General features: G+C 35.0%; 1 protein-coding gene across 5 annotated transcripts in view; it reads right to left on the bottom strand.

Moving 5' to 3' along the window:
• The window catches only part of HMCN1 (hemicentin 1), a 457926-nt gene that overhangs the window by 75451 nt on the left and 368561 nt on the right, over positions 1-13914 (bottom strand). For all 5 annotated transcript variants that reach the window (XM_038542311.1, XM_038542313.1, XM_038542312.1 and 2 more), the window contains 5 exons: positions 13802-13899; positions 12583-12861; positions 7117-7313; positions 3195-3276; positions 1544-1680 (listed from right to left, as the gene is read on the bottom strand). In XM_038542311.1, the coding sequence (XP_038398239.1) occupies positions 1544-1680; positions 3195-3276; positions 7117-7313; positions 12583-12861; positions 13802-13899 (793 nt within the window). The remainder of the gene's footprint in view (positions 1-1543; positions 1681-3194; positions 3277-7116; positions 7314-12582; positions 12862-13801; positions 13900-13914) is intronic.

The following is a 13914-nucleotide window of genomic DNA, read 5'->3' as shown; positions in this document are numbered from 1 at the left end:
CCTATTCTTAATTCTATCTCTTTGAGTCCTCCTTCTCAGTTCTGGTCTTCTTTTCTTTTTCCATTGCTCACATGATAATTATTAGTGTTGCCTTATGCTCTATTCTCATTTACAGGTTATCTTACACTTTATGCTTCCTGGTCAACTTCATACAAACCTATGGTCATACCAGGGAGGACTATCAAGTTGAAGACATTTTTGATGAAATAGGGGCCCATATTTCTTAGGTCTTTTTAAAATCTCCACTTGGATAATATATTGGTAATTCACATTCAAAATATCTCAAACTGAACTCATCTATTTTTTAATAACTGTTGAACTCACCCTGTCCCAGTACTAACATCACATGGTCATAGCAGGGATTAGTCTAAGCTTCTCTATCATCAACATTCACTCAGTCTTTATCTGAACACCTATTAGTTTTTATTTTTATTTTTAAGAGAGAGGGAGAGTGCATATGTATGCAAGCAGTGATTAGGGAGGGAGAGAGGGAGAGAGAATCTCAAGCAGATTCCACACTGAATGTGGAGCCCATTGTGGGGTTTAGTCCTATGGCCCTGAGATCATGGCCATGAGCCAAATACTTAACTGACTATACCACCTAGGCACCCCTGAACACCTAATAGTTTTGAGTGAAACATGGGAAATAAAACAATGGAGAAAAAGTCAGAATATGAAAGATTTTGTGAGCTAAGTGGGGTTAGCACCTACCATTATACAAGGGTACAATAAATAGAAAAACTGAGGCACAGGAAGTTTAAGTGATAACCATAATTTAGCATGTAACTAACTGTTAGAATCCAGTCTGGTTTTGGTCCTTTGGTATGGTTTGGTGATGGTAGAAGTCCTTCTGCTTCAGGTGTTAGGGGATTTAATCTCCCTTTATAATTAGGCACAGTGTAACACAGTAGGTTATATTAATAGGATGAGGAAGATCAAAAGGGGAAAAAAGGCATAAGTAACTAGTAGGATAAGAACAATCCAAGCATTCAAAATCAAGGCTTTGAGCCAACCCTAAAAGGCTATTTAGGATCCTGGGCTGTGACACTCTGTGACAGCACATAGATATCACATGACCATGGGAAGCTTTAGAGAGCCAGTCCTATATTCCTGGTATCCAAGGGTATCACTTAGTTCCTGGGGGTCCCTCCTCAGCTGAGTCCCAGTTTATTCCAGAAAAATTTAGTATGAATTTGCCCACGAAACTTGGCAGGACAGATCAGTTCTTCTGATGATTTCTTCTCCCTCAATTAAAGAAATAGCTGAGTATTTCAAATCATTTTAATCCACAGACTCCAGGAGATACATACTTGGGCCAAATTACAGTGTCTGAATGAAAATACCTGTCTTTTGACCCATAACTAGTTAATAACTGCCCAAGAAGAGAAGAGAAAAGAAGGGTGATTAAAAGACCCTATGTCCACTCCTTCAATGTTGAATAACAGTAGCCTGTTATTGTTTGGTTTTGTCTACCCTCTTTGGTAAAGATTCTACAGCTGATTTTTTTTCTCAAAATGGGTGTGTGGAACTTAGCAAGACTTACCTGTAACCGTTCTCCATTTTTAAGCCAAGTGATTACAGGTGGGGGCACTGCATCTGATTTGCATTCCAATGTCACTTGTCTGTTCCGTAACACGGTGAAATCCTGGGACTCATCCATTCCAGCAATATTCGGGGGCGCTAGGTATGAGAACAAACATGTCAGAGGCTTTCAAGAAGCAAGATATAAAAATGACCTGAATTATCTTAGATTTTCAACAAATGTTGCTTCTGTTATATAAAATAAAAGGCATAAACTTAAAACATTACATGTTCAATTTGTGGTACAAATGATTATAGGTAGTGACTTTTTAAAAATGAATGAAAGGATAAGTAATATAATCACTTTATTATAATCATTTAACAGGTAAAGAAACCAAGGGTCAAAGAAAAGATTTCTTGTTCAGGTTCCACACTTGCCAATAATTTTCTCTGAACATCAGATTTGAAAACTAAATCAGGGTCTGTCCATAATATACAGAAATGTATATACTTTCGTAATATTTAGAAATGTATTTTTTAATGCGACTTTCTTTTAATACAGAATTTACATGTCATTTAATGGCAGGTCTAATTTGTGTTAGGTCTGGTGGGGAGAGGGGGACATCTAAATTCAGACAATTTGCACTGCCTAGTCATCTAAGCTATGACAATGAAATAAGTATCTTCTGTTTGGTTTTTTAATGTTCCTTCCCATTAAGAGTAATTCCTATCTCTGAATTGAAATAATATTGGGTTGAGTCTAATGGGCCCACCTTTTCTAGAAGTTAACTTGGCTATAAATTTCAGATCCTTAAATGCGTACGTGTGTATGTGTATTCAAGCAAGTGTACTTACAGAAATTTACCGAAACAAAAGAATTAAGAGAACAGACCAATATTTATGTACAAAGAGGTCTATAACAGTATTGCTTATACTGGTGAAAATACAAAGACAGCTTAAATATCCAAAATAGGGAATAGATTAAATAAATGATGGTGTATTCAAAAAAAGGAATACTAGCCATCACTAAAAAATATAAAAACATGTTTTTTGACATGAAAGCATGTTCATCAAACCACTAAGAGTTGAAAAACAAGTTTGATAGTATATGTTGTATGATACATTTCTGTGAAAAAACATTTGTATGCAAAAGAGCCTTTGTGTAATGATACTGGATGACTTATATTTTCTTCTTTATAGTAATTTATATTGTATGATTTTATTTTATTTATTTAAAAAATTTTTTTTAAATTTATTTATGATAGTCACAGAGAGAGAAAGAGAGAGAGGCAGAGACATAGGCAGAGGGAGAAGCAGGCTCCATGCACTGGGAGCCCGATGTGGGATTCGATCCCGGGTCTCCAGGATCGCGCCCTGGGCCAAAGGCAGGCGCCAAACCGCTGCGCCACCCAGGGATCCCTATATTGTATGATTTTAAATAAAGAACTATAAATTGTACAGGAACAAAATGAGTAAGTCAAAAAGTCCAATGAGTATTTCCAAAAAAGCACTTGGTCAGCCAAATATAAGAATCAGATTTGTCAAATACATATTTCCTTATATATATGAATGTATCTTATGATGTGCTATGGAGTTGCCCCATGTTCCATAAATTACAGCTTCTAATTAGGTATTAGCATATGATAGATTGCAGGAGATTTTGCCAAATTTACCATGCACTCTCACTAAATATTCTTTATCATCATCTCCTGCAGTACTGGATGCCAGACATGTATATCTTCCTGTATCCTCCACCTGCAAAATCCAAATAAGTGAAAAATACAGCGTTAACACGTCAGTTTTAGTGATGAGAATAAGTATTCACTAGAATGAATATAAAGTTTCACATAAAACAAGATATTAAGATAGCACAACAATTAAAATTTAATAAATGGTTTTTTAACAATAGTGATAATAATGAGCATCTCTATGCAAAACAATGTTTTAAGAGGGTTCAGTATTTTCAGTATTTTAAATATACTTAACATGCAAACCTTTTGAGATCAATGATCTCAGAAGAAGCAGAGATATATAGATCCTAGCACCAGAGGTGAAACGCTAGACACACCATGTTTATTGAGCAAATAAGTATTTATGGACTTCCATGGTAGACTTAAAAGTTCCACTGGGACCTTTCTCAAGAAAATGAAATACAATTTATTACGCAAACAAATGAAATAAAATACCAGGGTATTTAAATAAAGTACATTAATACCACATTTTGAATCCTTTGGTAAACATGGTGAAGTAAGAGCTATATTATATAATTTGGCTGTAAATAGTGTCACACTGACAGCATAATCTACTATTATCTGACTAAAACCAGAAACATTTCTTTAAAAACCCTGTGCATAGTTTCCACTAAAAGTGTTAGTCTTCTTTCATATGTTTGACATTGTGTAGACATGTAGACACAGCCCATGCTTATGTACACATAAATTATACTCTGGAAAACAGATGATCTTACTTCTGTGAAAAATGCATTTTGGAAAAGCAGAAAAATCCTGTTTTCATTTATTTTACTACATGAACATTCCTAGAATATTGTGAATTTTTAAATTCTTATATTAAAAACTGACTTTATAGGTTATGGAAAAATTTTTAGTTGCCTGCAAAAACTCCTTTGAAAAAATTTAAGACTAGTATGTTTGCAAAAATACATACAACTTTAAGAAAAATGACACTCGCATAGTCCTTCAATTAAGAATTTAAAATGATATACTGCTGCCTACAGAATAATTTTTGCATTTCACATCATATGTCTAAAGCCTTTAAAAATCAACTTTTCTCTATCAACTCACTTTATTCCCAATTAGTATTGCCCCCTTCGCTTGTTTTGACTTAACGAAACTTGAACCATCACTCACTTCTACTCTTAAATATTGCCTCCTTCAATAAATATTTCCTGACAATTTGTGCTCTTCTGGATGCCTACAGTCACCATTTGTAGCTGTATTTTCTAAACTGTGTTCTGTTTATAGGGTTATAGGGTGTCAAAAAAGTTATAGGTAATCAGATTTCTCTAGAGTAGTATTTTGCAGAATTGCTGACATGCACTACAGCTTACAAAGGAGAGGAAGGTATAGTATATAAAGTTTTCCAATTTTAATTGGTCACAGAATTTCCCCCATTAGAGTAACTCACAGAGCTAGTGTTTGATGGAAGATGTATTAGGAATGCCTGTCTCTACCACACAATTTGGAATTTGCAAAGCTTCTCTTATGTGTCAGACATCACTGTATGTTACAGATACATACACAAAAAGACGAAGTTCAAATAAGTGAAATACAATGTAATAAGTGAAATATAATATTATAAGGTATAAAATGCTCTTAAAACACATAGGAGCAGAGGAGCCAAGATCAGTCTTGGGATTGATAATTTTAATTTTCTACTTCTAAAATGTCTTAAATGGTCTTCTTACTGTTTTTTTGCCCCCTAATTTTATCATACGTGTAGTTTTATATTCCCCAGACAACTGGAAACTTCTCAAAGGTTGAGACATGTTTTATGTATTATGTTTGTATTCTCCACAATAGCTAGCATATGGGGGGGGGTCACCATCTAATACTCGATGGGATCTTTGTCTCCTGTTGTTAAACCCAACTATATGTTTCCTTTTAAGACCCGTGATGTGGCCTTAATCTTCCCTTTACATTTTATTTATCATTATTCTTTTGACTTTTAATTCTATTCCACATAGTTTCCTGTCTCCTTATGTTACAGAATTCTTTGGCTCCATTTTTATCTGTTGAAATTATAACATTCAAGGGTTTTCATTCAGTAAGTGGTTTGACAGCTTAACTTGCGTTTTCTCTGAGTTATTGCAATATTTGATGAGGAGAAAGGAGAAGAATGAAGGCATGTTCTCCTTGATATTAGAAACAAGGAATGTGCATGTTGGCCATGTCTATGTCTTCCTCTGTGAGATTTCTGTTCATGTCTTTTGCCCATTTCATGATTGGATTGTTTGTTTCTTTGGTGTTGAGTTTAATAAGTTCTTTATAGATCTTGGAAACTAGCCCTTTATCTGATATGTCAACATTATATGTTCTCATTCATTTGGGGAATATAAATAATAGTGAAAGGGAAAATAAGGGAAGGGAGAAGAAATGTGTGGGAAATATCAGAAAGGGAGACAGAACGTAAAGACTGCTAACTCTGGGAAACGAACTAGGGGTGGTAGAAGGGGAGGAGGGCGGGGGGTGGGAGTGAATGGGTGACGGGCACTGGGTATTATTCTGTATGTTAGTAAATTGAACACCAATAAAAAAAAAAAAAAGAAACAAGGAATGTGCTGAGTTCTGCTGGTTAGGATTTTGAAGAAGATGTAGGATTGAGACTCGGCTCTATCACTGAACAATGGTATTTGGCAGGCAAGTACTCGATCTCTCTGTGCCTCTATCTGGTTGTGTAGAATGGAGATAAAGACTGCCTCACAGAGTTGTCATCAGTCACCCATATGATCGAACCCAGAGCTAAACACAGGATGGACACAGCAGACAATTCATAGTCCTTAGCTCTCTTTTTCCAGCTCCCTTTCCTTCCTCTTTCCTCAATGAAAATGCATACAGAATATAATTAAATAATTTGTTATGTCCATGTTTAAAGGGATGATGATTATCACAACAATAGCAGCAGGAAAAAACATTCTAGCTCTATTCAACATTACTCCATGCCTGTGGCACTAGTCTAAGCATATCATGTTAGATGATCTTAATTTAAATCCTCAAATGGGGGGGATCCCTGGGTGGCGCAGTGGTTTGGTGCCTGCCTTTGGCCCAGGGCGGGATCCTGGAGACTCGGGATCGAGTCCCCCATCAGGCTCCCGGTGCATGGAGCCTGCTTCTCTCTCTGCCTATGTCTCTGCCTCTCTCTCTCTCTCTCTGTGACTATAATAAATAAATAAATAAATAAATAAATAAATAAATAAATAAATAAATAAAAAAAAATATTTAAATCCTCAAATGTAGGAGTTAGGTATTATTACTATTTTTATCCCAAAGTTACAGATGAGGTATTAGGGATCAGATGGAGAATATCTGGAATATTACTACAGATTCTGTTAGTAAAACAGAAGATTGTTATAATAAGACATCCCAGATATACTTCTCTTTAATATGTTTATGTTTCTGATGAGTTTCCTTAAACACAAACTAAAAGAACAATTTTACTGAATTGATTGTTTGAAAAGTTGTGTCTCTTCAGATTTTTATGTCTGCTAGTTCATTTTGGAGATCAAAATTGTTCTTTGAAGCCTCATATGTATGTGGAATTGCTTTTTGCCAGTTCTGTAAAGGGCTACAGGGCACAGATTAAGAGCTTAGGAATTACTCACAGCACTGTAAAAATCTTGCACAAATTAAAGTATCTTGCTTTCTTCTAGGTTTAATATATTTCTACTGCTCCTTTTTAGTTATACTCTGTGTCTACCCAGGCATGCATACCCTAGAACCGATCTACCTTTGTTAAAGTTACAGAAAGGGATCTGTAGTACATTTGGATTCAAAAACATAATTTCTCCATTTCACCATTATTAGCAAGTAAGAAGTGTAACCCAGGATAAAATCATTTTTTAAAAATTTTGACACTTACCTGAGCACTAGATAGTCGAAGGACCTCTCCACCTCCAAGAGTCTGTATCTGATCTGTCTGTGGGAGGGGGCGTCCATCCTTCATCCAGGTAATTTTAGGAGTTGGGATTCCAGAAGCCAAGCAGGTAAGTTCAAGTGGATTATTAACAATCACTGATATCTCTACAGGTTCTTCAGATCCATTTATATGAGGTGGTTCTATTTAAAGGGAATTAAAGACAACAACAAAATAAACTTGCTGTTTGATAAAGTACTGCTGATTAGAAAAATTTTAAAGAAAATTCATTTCAAATTTATGTTCATATAATACAAATGGATTAAAACAAAGATACCAAAATAATAATTCCTAGACGTTATTACCATTTGTCACTGGCACTATTTTAAAAGGGACGACTCATGTCTATAATAGATCATGAAGTAAATGGCAATCTGGTCCAAGGCAATTATAGCTTAGCAAGTGGGATTCAGATAATTAGAGCAGTCTCACCTAACTGCAAAGATTGGAGAACAACTAAAATTAAACTTATCTTGAATCCTTTTTTAAAGAGAGCTATTTCCACATAGAAGCATGTTTTTGTACCTTCTAAACATCTATCATTTCTATAAAAGCAATAGGCAAATGCTGTGGAATTTTGCTATCATCTTTTCCACGTAGAACTTTAAGAGGAAACAATGACTAAGCAGAAGAAAAAAATAGTTACATTTGGAGACTATTTCTGCATAAAACACATTTGTTATGTCTGGGCAGAAATAATTTCCTTTTTTGTTATTTATACTTCTAAATTACCTTTCTCAAGAGGATGTTAAAGAGTCTAAACACTTGGAAGAAACATTAAGGTTCCTTAGTCCAACTACTCTCAAGTTTAAGAATCCCTTAAAAATAGTCTTTCCATACAACGATCATTCAAGTTTTCTATGAACATTTCCAGCTTACTATTTCACAAGGCAGCCAAAATAGCTGTTGGACAGCTCCAAGGATTAGACTTTTTTCTTTTCTTCTTTTTTTTTTTTTTTTTTTTAAATCAGGCACATTGTTTGGAACAGAGATTCATAGCAGATAATTAAAGATTTTTAAAAAGTCATTGCTACTACAATGTCTACTATAGCTGTTGGTATTATTATTAAAACCTGTTTACTAAAAAAAAAAATTTCCACCTATGGTCATTTTTTCTTTCTACAGAAAGACAATATATTAAATCTATACTCCTTTTCAGATTATAATTAAGGAGTCAGAGTTTCTTAACTACTGACCCACATGACCTTTTTTTTACTTTCATCCATCTTATGTATTGCTGTCAAAATCCATTTTCTTATGTGCATTTTTGAGTGACCCAAGATTTCTTGCTTAAAGGATTTCAGTGTTTCCATGTTGTTTATTGAATGAAATAAAAACTCTTCATCATGGCTTCCGAACCTTCTGCAATATGGTCTTTATTTATCTTTATAACATTATGTATCTTTAATATATTTACATGTAACCTAGGCTTCAAATTAGACCACTTCTTTTGCTCAACATGCCAGTCTTTTCTTGCTCTATGACTTTACTAATGCTATTCCTTCTACAGGAACAATTCCTATAGTCCCATCTCCTAACTGAGCATGTTCAAATACTATCAAGGTCACATTAATATCATTAAACTCATTTGTAAAAACCATAAGTCCTTTCTTGATTCTCTCAACACTAACAATAAATTTTTCTCCCTTATTTTAATTTCAAAAGTATGTTGTCTTATCACTCAAAAGCACTTATCTGATTCACCATTTGTCTACACTTAATTCTTTTCTTTTTTTCCCTTTAAATATTTTATTTATTTATTTATTTGAGAAAGAGAGAGAGAGAGCGAGCATGTGCACAAGCAAGGGAGGAGCAGAGGCAGTGGGAGAAGTAGACTCCCTGCTGAGCTGGTAGCCCAACAAGGGACTCGATCCCAGACCCTGAGATAATGACCTGAGCCGAAAGCAGACACTTAACCAACTGGACCACCCAGGTCCAGTCAATTCTTTATTCCTTTCACTTACTGGTTACTTACCATGTTTTAGTCACTGTGGATACAAAGATTAATTAGGCCTTTATCCTCAAAGCTTGTAGTCACTAGATTTAAAACAATAGCAGCAGCAATAATAGAAAGAGCATGTTCCCACCTGACTCAAACCCCCAGTCATCAAGTCTTACAGATATTAAGTGACTACGAAGTATTTTATTCTGTGTGTTATCCATATGTCTTATACTTCGGACAGGGTAGGAGATGTACAAACTCTAATGACTCTAGAACTTATGTTTTTGGCTTATATCTCTCTTCTAATCTTGAGATCTATAAATCCAATTATCAAATTAACATCTCCAGTGGAATATTTTTTTTTTAAGATTTTATTTATGTATTCATGAGAGGCAGAGAGAGAGAGACAGAGAATGAGAGAGAGAGAGAGGGAGAGAGAGAGGCAGAGACACAGACAGAGGGAGAAGCAGGCTCCATGCAGGGAGCCCTACATGGGACTGGATCCCAGGTATCCAGGATCAGGCCCTGGGCCAAAGGTGGCGCTATATCGCTGAGCCACCCAAGCTGCCCTCCCGTGGAATATTTGGACATTACTTCAATTTCAACATTACTTCAGTTTCAATTTCAACATGTATTCAGACTGAAACTGTTTTTTTATTCCTCAAAACTGGTCCTTTTCCACCATTTCTTACATTTATGTGATGGATCTACCAAGCATTCAGTCGCATAAGCCAGAGTCATCCTTGATATTTCCTTCATCACTGTCCTGTATCCAAATCATCATGTAAGTCCTAATACTTCTACCTGCAATTATTTCTTCTTTTTTTTTGCAATTATTTCTAAACACATTTTTTCCTTTCACCTCCATTACTAATCTGAGTTACAATACTATTTACTTAGACTAACATCATCTATTTCCTGCCTTTAGGCACCCATCAATATTATCTGTTTGTTTCTTTCAGACCCCAATCTTGTTGGGGCTGTCATTATGCTAAAAACTACATTTCCTAGTCTCTGTGTAGATGGAAGATGGAATGGTATGTGAAGATTTCGATCAATGAGTTATAAATGGAAGTGGTTTTGTGGAACTTCTAGTAAAGTCCCTAGAGGGCAACTCTTTACCCTTCCTCTTTTTTCTGCTCTGTTGTTACATCTAGTGATGCTGGGGGTGATCAGACAATGCATGATTACTGACCCACAATGATGTGAAGGTCAAGAGAACTGTAAATATCTGAACTAGTTCACCAATGCAACCACTGCCTACTCCAAACATCTCACTTAGCAAGAAAAACAAAAGTTATTTGGTCAAGCTGCCAAACTTAGATTCTGCTGTTTACAGCCAAACACAATTCCTGATAATACATGAGTCTCTCAGAATCTCCTCTTGTCCTTTCGCAAGTAGCTCTCCACTTTGTAGTTAGAGTGGTCTTTTCAAAGTGTAATTCTACTCGCAGCATTCCACTTACTAGAACTTTTAATGGTTTCCCATTGTTCTAGGATAAAAACCAAATTTTTAATGCGGTCAACAAAGCTCTTCATAGCCTGGACCCTATTAAAATCTCTTAGCTTTATTTTGTATGAGCTTTTTACTTATTTTTAATATTCTATAGTTACATTGGACTTTTCGCAATCACTAATACATCATGACACCTTCCACCATGTGGATAACATTAAGCTATGAATAGCACTTCCCAGGTTAGGATGGTTACTTTCACATTTGGAGTGTAGCATTGGTCCAAGTGCAGAGTTTTTCAGGTTTTAATGGAATTAGCTTTCAACAGATGCTGAAATGCTGAAACTTCTCATCTTTCTGCTGAGCCAATTTTCAAATCTGCTTTCAGAAAATCATATTTCAGAAAATATGCCAAGACCTTCCCTGCAGCTAGGAAGATTGTTCTTTGCTAACACTATGCTAACACATATCATAGTTATTTTCATCCTCAGGTTTCTACATCCAGAAATGCACTAGGCTGTGATTCTGCTGCTGGGTTCTTGAATTCCTAGGGAAGCATGCTCTTCTCCCTTTCCCACTGCCACATGTTGGCCCAGGTCATGTCACATATATAGCAGGTATTCAGCAATTATTTGTTATATGATGTCTAGAAACATGTCTGGCACATAATGTGTAGCCAGTAATTAATACTTAGTATGTGAATACAAGATCATATACATGTCATCTCTTGTTGTTCCCAATACTCTGTAAATTGGCATACTGGAGTTTGTTAATCTGTCCTTCCTTACCAAAACACACTTTTTTTCTGTCTTTTGTTTCTAAGTACCCTGGAGTACTGCCTCAGCTACAACCCTTCATTCTCAGGAACACTCATGTACATCACTGTCTCTTCGCTGTTTACATAGTATTTTGCCTCCCTCTACAGTTAAAACTTCAGCGAGCAAGTATCTAATTCCAACCAATTCAATCCATCGAATAAACATCATTTGTCAAATGCCGTGCTGAATCCTGGGAATATAGCAATAAGTAATGTGAGTACAGCCCGTCACAGAGCTTAACTTAAGGATGAAGCAGACTTTCAAAGTTACATAAATGGGAACTCCTGGGTGGCTTAGCGATTGAGCGCCTGCCTTTGGCTCAGGGCTTGATCTGGGATTCCCAGGATCAAGTCCCACATTGGGCTCCTTGCATGCAGCCTGCTACTCCTCCCTCTGCCTCTGTCTCCTCTCTTTCTGTGTCTCTCATGAATAAATAAATAAAATCTCAAAAAAAAATAAGGTTATACAAATGATTAAATTGGTATAGGTATTATGAGAAAGATTACAGCGGATCCTAAAACATACCTAGCCTCTTGTCAAAATTATTGCTCATCGTGAGGTACATTTTGTTCTGAGGAGCCTGAGGTTTTCATTGTAGTGAAAAAACAAACAAAACTATAAAAAAATTAATTATTGAAATCATTCACCTCATTCATCATTTCTCTCCCAAAGTCAATTTTTTTTTACTTCAAGTAAAAGATGTGTTTTAGCTTTATAGTATCTGTTTGCAGGTAGAACACTGAGATACATATTTCAAATATTTGTTTTAATGCACACAAGAGTAAATGGAACTAGACTATTTGAAATGACTATTATAACTATCATCTATAGATTGGATCATGTGAAAAGACTGAAATAACATAAAATAGTATAAATATCGTGGTTTTCCATTAAATTGCTACTTATCAAGAGTTTTAATTCTTGAAAAAACTTAAAAAATCTACTTATCAATTGGTTGTATGACTTGTTAATGAGTAATGTTTTAGAAGTAGAAGTTTTCATCTTTTAGGTAAGAAGCAAACTAATTTAAATTTAACATGTTTCAGATAAGAATAAAACTATGTAAATTAAAAAACAGAGATATGAAATACAACAAAGTTTTTATAGATTTTGTCCCCTTAGCAAGTGATTCTAAGAATTACACTTATTTACTAAATCTTTATTGGCACTTGTTTCCCAATTATTGAATATTTACATACCCAAGACCTTCAGGATAAAGTGTTTGTTGACTTCTCCAGCTTCATTTGAGGCAATGCAGATGTACCTTCCCGAATCTTCAGTCTCTGCATTGAGGAGCTGAAGAACCATTCCTTGAGTGCTTATTGTCAGACGGGTATTAAGACCCAGAGGCTGCCCATCTTTAAGCCAGGACATCCTGGGAGTTGGGGTTCCATCTGTAAAGCACCTCATGGAGGTAGAACTACCCTTGACAATTGTGATCTCCTCTGTTCCCATAGAATTGTCCAGATTTGGTGGCACTATATAGAAAACAAAACAGGTAAAATTTATACATCTGTTGTAATTTGAGACCAATTTAGATTAAAATTTTATTTTTATTTTTTTATTTTGAAATTTTTTTAAATTGTTCAGTTAGTTCTGTAGTGTTTCTATGATCTACTAAAATATAGATTTATAATAGCATAAGAATAATTGCTGGCTTTTTATAAAAGCAGGTATTAGATAGGCTAATAATTAATCTTCCAAAATATTAGCAATGAAACCTCAGGATTGTTTTCTTGTAGGACATACAAACACAAAATTTAAATGTACTTTAAGTTTTGGCCATTTTTTAACTTCTTAGGTTGTCTCTTTATTTGTTACAATGCACATTCTACTTTCAGAAGTATCCTTTCAACTGCTGTATGTGAAATACCTAAAATAATACCAATTTCTAGACTAAGTTTTATGTAATCCCACAAAATTCACTTGTAGTCTATAGTAAATAGTTACTTAACTGTTCTGAGATGTTCTTGGGGATTTAGGAATTTGGACCAGTAAACCTTAGTATTTTAGAAATGGAATGTTTTCACAGTTGTCTACACACACACACACACACACACACACACATGCAGATATTCATTCATATTTTAAATACTCTAAATGAGCCATTAATATTATTAGAAAACACTCTGAACTTTCTCTTTGTATGAAAAGACTGGTCTTTGCATCTGGATTGGAATGCTATTTTTAAAAATTTAGATTTGACTTAAGGCAAAATTCCAGGTTTGAAGAGTATTTTGAAAAATAGATAATATGTTCCAAAACATATGGACCCCTTGGGAGAAAACACATTCATTCTTAGTTAGCAAGATCTTATTTTACCAATATTTTCCTGTTATGTCAACATCTAAATATAAGCCTGTTTCTTAATACTGGACACATAGTAAATAAAGTACAAGGGTCATTTCTATGACATACCAAAAACTTGAAGACTGTAATGTTTATTATCCACCCCAGCTCTGTTGGAGGCCACACAAGTGTACATGGCAACATCAGACACCTGAGCTCTCACAATCCTGAAAAATAATTTG

This window comes from Canis lupus, chromosome 7, assembly GCF_011100685.1.
Source record: "Canis lupus familiaris isolate Mischka breed German Shepherd chromosome 7, alternate assembly UU_Cfam_GSD_1.0, whole genome shotgun sequence".
In the NCBI taxonomy this organism is placed as follows: Eukaryota; Metazoa; Chordata; class Mammalia; order Carnivora; family Canidae; genus Canis; species Canis lupus.
This window is presented reverse-complemented; position numbering and strand designations above follow the sequence as displayed.